Source organism: Callionymus lyra, chromosome 12, assembly GCF_982586985.1.
Source record: "Callionymus lyra chromosome 12, fCalLyr1.hap1.1, whole genome shotgun sequence".
In the NCBI taxonomy this organism is placed as follows: domain Eukaryota; kingdom Metazoa; phylum Chordata; class Actinopteri; order Syngnathiformes; family Callionymidae; genus Callionymus; species Callionymus lyra.
Window position 1 is genome coordinate 23,010,415 of NC_141829.1, and position 8,770 is coordinate 23,019,184.

The window sequence follows — 8,770 nt, forward strand, 5'->3', positions numbered from 1 at the left end:
CAACTCAGAATGCACTTTATTTTTTTAAATGTTTCACTGTAACACATTTTTCCTTCAAATAATAATGTTTCAATATTTTATTTAAATACTTTTACAATCTTATTCCAAAAAGTAATGTATAAACCCGGTGACAACAAAACACAATCCTGCAGTCGCACACAGACACATTATACAATCTCTGCAGGGGCTACAATAAACCACACAAAAGTGTTTCTCCCGGTCATGAGTCATGATCATATTGCCAGTTCGTTAAGGCTCGGGGGCCAAAATTCAGCCAGTCAAATCATTATGTGTCGTCATTAGAACAGGTCAAATCCACGTAACACAAGGCTCCTGGTGCTAGAAATCCAAGGGGCCTCACATACAGGTCCCCATGACCTTGACGTACTGCAGGGCGTGGTGCGCCGCGTCGTTCTGAGCGTTGCTGCGGGAGATCCCGGTGCCACAGCAGACCGTCACCGGAGTGATGGAGAGCTCGGCCAGACACTGGTACTGACCGTTCACCGTCAGCTCATCTGTGGACGACAGTTAGCGTCGTGTGAGGTCGTGAGGAGGAGGATGAACACAACACGGCAGGCGAGGATAATGACTCAGCAGAAACACCTGACTGAGATCAAATTGCTGCCCGACGTCACAGTCTGACGTCTGCGTTTCAGTTTGATGCAGTGAGGATTATTTTTATATAAGACTCAATACAGTTCTGAACTGACGTGAGGGTAAAGAAGTCAGTCCACTTTTATTCACTCGGGTCAATTATTTTGTGGGTTATTCTTACTTTACATTTCATCCGACGCAAAGATGCCATTTCTAATTTATTTGGGGCCCAAAAGGTATAAAGACGGAACATGATAGAAACATAGATGAATGTGCCATTTTCTAACACAACACAGACCATCTGTACAAGAAAGTTCTGGAAACTCCTCTGCACGTTCTACCAGTCTGTGGTGGCCAGTGTCCCGTTTTATGCTGTGGTTGTTTTGAAGAGGAAGAAACTACTGTCCATCATGGATGATGACAGTGAGACTTTATAACTCTTTCTTCTGATTATTTAAGTTTAAAATTAAAAATACCTGGAATATAATTAGCCGTTTTACACGTTTTGCCAATTGAAATATTTTTGATCACATTTTTATCAAACATGTCTATAGTTGCGTCCACCGATAGTTTTTATTAGGATCATTATAGTTTACGAATAGTTTTTGTGAGAGTAATTCCTACATTTGGTCCAGTAAATGATAGTACTTGTTCCACCACTGTTTAATCATCATCAAAATGAGCGGCACGTCAGTGTGGGTTTCTTTCAAGAGCTTAATAAGTGAAACCCGCAGACACAGGCTGAGGAAAAGACTTACCTATGTTGATGTAGGAGACGGTAAAGGCCTGCTCCGCCGACAACTCCAGCATCATCTGAATGTAGTCGGTGTTGGGAATACTCAGGGGACTTCTCCTCAGCAGGGAAATCTTCTCTCCCGCCGAGTTCTTCAGCTTCTCCAACGTCACGTCGGCACTTGGCGTCTGAACCAGAATAACTCAGTTTTCATCTAAAAAACTCTCTGTTCTTGTCGTGGAGCGTCACTCACCCACGTGATGACAGGACCGCCAGACAGACTCTGAAGTTTTGCCACTATGACGTCTGCCGCCGCCTTTTTGGCGGCTTTTTTGGAGTTGGCCGTCGCTGCGAAGTGAGGACAAAAAGTCATGATGTTTTTGTGAAGCTTTATGAAACGGTGTCCTAACTATTTAGAGCTCAATAGGTGGTGCTCTAAGTTTATAGATGATGATATAGATATATAATCTTAAAATGACGATGCTTTATGAAGCTTCATTAGCTCACCACTAGTTCATTATACTGACAAGTAGAGATTGGTTTTATATGGTATTGATAATGATTTTTTTATTTTTTTATTTCAAGTGTAACGGATCTTTACCTCTCTCTGATAGCGTCTCCAGCCTACAGCACATGGTGAACTCCCTCATGTGTGGCGGACCAGACTCTGACGCTAATGAGTATTCAGGAACACGCCAGCCTCTCTGCATCGCCAGTTCCTGAAGTGTATTGAAAAAAAAATTTAACTACCCTCGTGTGCGGAGAAGAGCAGATTAGACACAAACCTGAAGGACTCCAACTGAGTTTAGATGATTCTCTGTCCCTCCAGCGTCACCGTCTGGTTCGATCTTGACACAGCGCTTCCCTCTGTGAACACCATTCAACATGGATCCACATTGTAACAAGTGTCTCTGTCCCTTCTAGAAAGGTGCTTTACAAATAACCTTTACTTACTTACTTACTTACTAAGTTTTCAGGCCAGTTAAAGATTAAACACTGTCAACGTTCTAGGTTACAAAGGTTGGAGCAACAGAGAGTTTGGTGTGCCATAAATCAAGTCATGAATGTCATGCCAGAAGTGAGATTTAAACAAGTGAGATTATTTATGAATTTTTGAGTCAAATTTTGTCCCCTTCGCCGTGAGTTTGGTTTATGTTAAACTCACCTCTGGCTAGTTGGAGGTAACACAAAAGTAAAGGGCGGTATTTCCCCGTTTCAAAAACAAACTAGAAGAAGATAGGTTCAGTCCAGAGTTTAACTTTTTGAAGTCACTCACAGCATTTCAGGATCGATCTGCAGAGTCTTCATGGCATCTTCTGCAGCCGCTTGTTTGGCAGCCTTTTTACTGGAGCCTTCACCTGTAATTGAAATGATGCAGTCATAATTTCTACATGTGAAGATGTACATAGAACAGGGAAGAGTTTATCAAACACGACTCTGAATCTTGACTGTGTTCTGAACCTCTACACCTTCACCTTTAACACACATTTAAATCCAAACTACTGAAGAAATTGTATTCCTTCATGTATTAAGTTATTCATCACATCCATCATTACTTCTTATTCTGACTCTGATAGTCATTTCTGATTCTGTCCTTTCCAGTCACTGCAGTCTGATTCCTGACTCTCTGAACATACAACACTGCACTGTTAATGTTTTCTTATGAAACGTGTCTCTCTCTAAGGCCTTCTCCATCCTGTGTGATCTCTCTACCACTTGTTTCTATTATCTGCAGCTTAGGAAGCAGGGACACGGTTTTAATAAAATGCTGAACAATCCTGATGCTTCCACACCTATGCAGCTGACGTCACCGATCGTGACTCTGAAGATGAATTTGGGCTGGTGGGCTTCTCCTTCAGTTTTCTCCATCAGGAACACGGGGACTTGGCCAGATTTGATGCCGTACTCGTGGAGGATCTGTATGGGGGTCTTTTTGTGGGGGACCTTTGGAGTCTCATCTTTAATCACACTGGCAACACAAGTGACAATGTGACAGTTAATACTTACAATGTGTAGATATTCGAGACATGTTTTTTATATTTAAAACGACTTAAATAAAACATCTTATTCAAGCAAGGGAGTGTAGTTTTCCTTAAAATGTGAAGGTAATAATCCCAGGAGGTTTTCCTGTCCTGATATAATCCTAAACTGATCCAACTACGATACAGACTAACGCTACAATATTTATTTCCTCCTTTGAACGTTTACCTTAAACTGTAGATTTAGTTTAGCATATGATCTTAAGCTATACGTGTGGATTTGAAACTTCTCAAACAAAAGTCATTAAAAGCGAAACTACTCACCCGGGGTCTTTACAGAAAATCGGGTTTCGCTCCTGTGTCATGTTTTTCTGTAGTGATCTCTTAGAGGAGAGGAGTTTGTATTTAAATTTTCAAATTCGAAATGTTATTTAAGTATTAAACGGTGTGTTTTGTAAAAAATATGTTGTCATTTGCACGACACAGTCACTACCGGTGAATATATATCAACATCCGGTTCAGCAAAACTGTGCGTCAGTCCCTCGGCGAAAATCTTGACTGGAGGGATGTCGTTTAGCAACATTCAACTAACGTGTATGTAGCATAATGGCAGATTTTTGGGGTTTATAGGTAAAAAAATTTAGCTTCTTGAAACCTTGAATGAATTGAGTCCTTTTATTTGACAAAAAGGAAACTATGTGATGGAGAACCCTAGTTCCGCCCAGCGCAGTGTTCCGCACGGTCGCATTTCCGCAGCGCACGTCATCCTAGAGTTCTTGATCTTGTGTCACTGCTCAGGAACTCAATGCAACAGGAGAAGACCTGTCTCTTAATACATCATATACTTTATTAATCCCTTTGTAATTCCCCTTTGTACAATTAGGATTTCCACTAAACAACAGATGATAGAAGGTACAGCCAGTTTCATAAAAGTAATAACAAGAAAAAAGTTCAAATTTAAAAAAACAAAGTGCAAATATAAGGAGCATAAACCCCCACCACAACACATCATGGTATAAAACAGGACACTGGCCACCACGGACTTGTAGAACGTGCAGAGGAGTTTCCTGCAGATGTTAAGTGAACTGTGCCTCCTCAGAAAGTACAGTCTACTCTGGACTTTCTTATACACATGTGCTGTGTTGCAGTATCAATCCAGTTTACTGTCCAGACACACACCGAGGTACTTATGGTTGACAACTATCTCCACCTCGTCTCAAGATAAAATCATAAAACTCATTCTTCTAGACTGAGAACGTTCCAGTTTTGACGAAGATCTCAGGAAGAAGAGAGCAAGATGTTTTCTTCTCTTCATGCAGCATTTTCACATCACTAAAGGAGGAGAGATAAGTTATAAGCTTGAAAACAATGTATCAATAATCTAAAACGGTAATAACAACCTTCAGAGTAATTCTGAGCGACCTCTGTGCTCAGTTCGGCCAGTTTTTCACACAGTTTATCGTGTTCTTCTATCTCTTGTGGTCCATTTGGAGGTGCTACTGAAACATAAGAATCAATATAGAATCATGGAAATGTAAAAAAAACAACCTAAACCAATAGTGACAATAGCAATCACTTTAAGGATGCTCTACGTAACTTTTTGTCTGAGATTACTGACAAGTAAGAGATCGCACTGGATGAAGAAGACATCAGAGAGAGACCAGTTTTATAGGACAAAGAAGGAGTTACCAGTAAGATAAACCCAGGAGCTGACACAACAAAAGCATTCATCTTGTTTACATACATTTTTTAATCTCGCCATCAATTGAAAAATACTTGCTTTGATAATGTAATATATATTAGTATGTATAAATAATGTAACTGTTACAGAAGAGATTTAACCGGTATATTTTTTAACGATTTTACACTCGATTTCACCACTTAAAAGTGGTTTGAATATAGCACATACCTTTACAAGTAAACCCCCAAAATCTTCCTAACTCCAGAAGGAACTCAAAAAATATATATACCAACCACTACATTAAAGATATATACAGTTACCTGGTGCTTGAATAATAGCTTGTTGAGAGAACACTCCAGAATCCTGAGAATCCAAAGAACAAACTATTTTAGAAATATTGTCTAAAGAAGGAAACATGAAAAAGAATATTGTAATCACCCTGTTTTCTTTATATCCTCTCTCCTCAGCCACTGGTTCAGTGTATGTAACTGGGAAGAAAGGAAAAGAGTAGAAGCTACAGTTTATTTATTTCAGACTTATCTAGGCTGTAGTATAGAATGAGAAAGCAGAAAATAAGGATATACACTCATGCATGAGGAGGGATGAGTTCAAGGCAATAAAATAGTTGAAGATAGATTTATGTCTATTTATATATGCGAGAGAGAAAGAGAAAGAGAATATTCTTCTAAAAGTTACTACCTTGTGTTTCTTTAAACTGTGCAATCTGTTGGTTCAATGCAGGATACACAGATGTAAAAATCTTCTCCAGTACGCTCAAATTATTTTCAGAGAGCAGGCAAGAGTTTTCCATTTCATGGAAAAGTTCAAGTGTCGTCTGTGAACCAGCAGAGAGGAGTCAAGTATTAGAAAGTATAGTGCAAAAAACTGATCTGTAGCAATAGATTGACCTCTGTAAGGTCATTTAGGTAAATCCTTAACAAACAGGGTTTTTTTTCAGTCTAGGGCAGTTTTAATTTACACATCAAATATTTATAAAATGTTTTATCTATATTTACTTTAATCACATTGAGGGGCAAAAATATTATAAAGACATATAGACTAGTAATGAATAATGAAAAATAAATGCAAATGCATGTATTTTTATTTCTACATGATCTTTTGCCATGATCTTATTTGATCCAGGGCATTATTTTAATTCATTTTGTGTGAGGTAAGGTCTTAGTAACTCTCTCTTGCTCCATCCTTTCCTCACCTGTGGAAGATGAACTCTTCCACCAAAGGCACATAGACATGGGACATTTTGTTTTTGAAGTTTTTTCTGTGGACTGCTTGCTGCTCTTCCAAATAAAGGTGTGTATTCCCTCAGTCTGGACCTCTTACCTTCAGCTTCTGCCTCAGATAAGTGGAAGAAAATGTGAGGATGCATCGCTCACATGACTTGGTGAAAGCTACTTAAATAAATATGATCGACTCACTGCTTTCTTCCGTTTCCTCTCCTGTAAAGTCTCAAACAACAGGAACTTGATGTCGTCCAGATGTTCATCAGTGAGGTTTTTGTCGAGGTTGTACAGCAGCTTCCTGGGTTTTAGAGAGAGAGAGGAGGAAGAGTCGTGAAGAACGCAAGTGTTGTGAAAGAATCTCTGGAGGTAAGAGCAGGCAAACCTGAATTTAGATATCTCATCACTGTGTCGAGGTAGTTGGTATTTATTGACAAGTAGAGGTCGGTCAATGGTGAGCAGAAGTTCAGTAAGCAGATGAGGACGTTCCTCCGTCAAGTGTCCATGTTGGCTCAAACAATCGAAGAGCTCTGTTGCTCGTTCCACTTGTGACAGATTCTTTATCAGAAGATCAGCGCAGAGGAAACACAAAGCTTTCACCTCCTCAGTGTCCAGAGACTGATCGATTTCATAAAGCTTCTTTTGGAAATCCATTACCTGTAATAGAACACACCTGGGTGACCAAACATGCTGGAGAAACTGTGAATCTGAGTTAACAAATCAAAAGTGTTTAACTGTCACTTACGAACTATGAATGAACTATAAATAGTTTACCGTTAGTGAATCACCCTTGTGTTTGTCAGTAAAACTCCTCAAGTTTCCCCACATGTTCCAAGAATTCCCCTTTACCACACCCACATCTCGCTCCACTGCCCTAAGAATTTTAACAACTCAATATGTCCCTGATTATTTTTATTATCACCTGTGCTGTTGTTTTATTATTACCTGAGCCGCTCCTGCTTTTAATGTGCAAATATGAACAATATTATTTGACACACACGTTTATATACAGTTATTATTTTATTAATGTACTATACTATATTATACTACAGTATAGTACACTATACTGTAGTATAATACGTTAATAAATGATTACTGTTCGTTTTTTAACAGTATGCAATACTTTGCAATACCGTATAACTTTCTATGCCATGATACAAAGCCAGATATTAGTTTTATCTGGTGGGGCTAGAATCTCTTAGTAAAAGTTGTTCTGTGGGAAAAGTTACTTTCTAAGTTGTTCCTCATCAATTAAACCTTTCAATATACAAATGATTAAATACAATGATTTTAAATAAAAACTAAAAAAAACGAATTCGAGGTTCAGTTCAATATTCTGATGGTACTGATAGACGTCCTAAAGTGATTTATTAAACAATTAAACAGTTTTCCCTTTACAGAAATACATCCCCTTAACAGCGTGTTAACGAACAATGACATATCTTAATAGATAAAAACCGACAACAAGTTAAGACACCATTTTCTTTTAACGGCGCCTCACGAAAGTTAAGAGAATGTTTAAATAAATCCTGCTCATGTATTATTATTAGTCCGTGTTTGAATAGACACAGAGTACATTACAAGTTATTCGTTTAGTCACTCGGAGTGAAATACATATTTTCTCTTTAATCTAAAATATAATTTACTGACAGTTACGTGTGAAATAATGAAGTGCGCCTGACGTGTGTTCAAACAACAAACGTGAAGAGAGAAAAACATAAACATTTCCATGATAATTACTTCTTTATTTCACTTCTCTTGCATTGAAAAAAAACAACGTATTTTTAAAAATACGGAATCAAAGAAATATCGACGATTTAAACTTTTTTTTACTTACGTTGCAATAGTTCCAAAATGTCCCAGCGAGTGTTGACGATCTAAACCGAAAGTATCCTGAGCTGATCCTGACACAAGTGGGCGGATAAAACCAGGCCTTAATATCCAAGCGAGACACATCGGAACACTTACCAGAAATGAACCATTTACAGTAAATCGTTTCCATTGTAATTCTCGTTGTTTATGACGTCGAAATGTAACCTGATCATGACTGACAAGGTAGTTACACCTCAAAAGGTGTCTCCACATTCTTGTGATAATGATTATAAACAGAAGCTTGATAAGATAAGACTGTACGATGTTGTTGCTCAACTCGTTAGTTTTTATAGGAGACACACAACAACGCTAACAGCCATTAGGGATTCCAAAAAACTTTACCGATCTCCCCACACACCTCCAACCATGTCAACAGTACAGTGCCCCCTGGTGGTCATCAGGTTCTACTACATCCCCCTCTTTTAGCTGTTAAAGTATTCACTGAACTTAAATTTAACTTCTATCTTAACTGAAGGACAGGGTAGACCACCTGAACCTTCTGGCTCTGCTGAAGGGATTTATTCTGCCCTTTTCTTCACAGCTAGCCCCCTTAACTAAACTGTGCTCTATATTACTATTCCAATCTTTGTGGAGGTTGAGAGACTCCACCAGATCTTGTCACTGTTCCGTTAGAGTTTGTCTGAACCGTGGCACCCTGGATAGGTTCTGGAAG

At 38.7% G+C, this 8,770-nt stretch overlaps 1 protein-coding gene across 5 annotated transcripts; it reads right to left on the bottom strand.

The window, feature by feature from the left end:
- prkra (protein kinase, interferon-inducible double stranded RNA dependent activator) lies at nt 1–8,452 on the bottom strand. Of its 5 annotated transcripts, XM_087804143.1 has the most exons (10): nt 8,194–8,452; nt 8,063–8,129; nt 6,611–6,882; nt 6,424–6,526; nt 6,201–6,341; nt 5,687–5,822; nt 5,426–5,475; nt 5,308–5,350; nt 4,707–4,805; nt 4,132–4,638 (listed from the first exon to the last, which is right to left on the bottom strand). In XM_087804143.1, the coding sequence occupies exons 1-10, from the start codon at nt 8,205–8,207 to the stop codon at nt 4,631–4,633; spliced, it is 933 nt and encodes a 310-aa protein (XP_087660269.1). In that variant the 5' UTR covers nt 8,208–8,452; the 3' UTR covers nt 4,132–4,630. The 5 variants fall into 5 exon arrangements, with proteins under 5 accessions (XP_087660270.1, XP_087660269.1, XP_087660268.1 ...); XM_087804144.1 differs by lacking the exons at nt 5,308–5,350; nt 5,426–5,475; nt 5,687–5,822; ... (3 more) ...; nt 8,063–8,129; nt 8,194–8,452 and adding exons at nt 1–515; nt 1,353–1,515; nt 1,581–1,675; ... (2 more) ...; nt 2,604–2,685; nt 3,121–3,296 and having other exon boundaries at nt 3,631–4,638; nt 4,707–5,285; XM_087804142.1 differs by having other exon boundaries at nt 4,707–4,802; nt 8,063–8,452.
- Nucleotides 8,453–8,770: the final 318 nt, after the last annotated feature.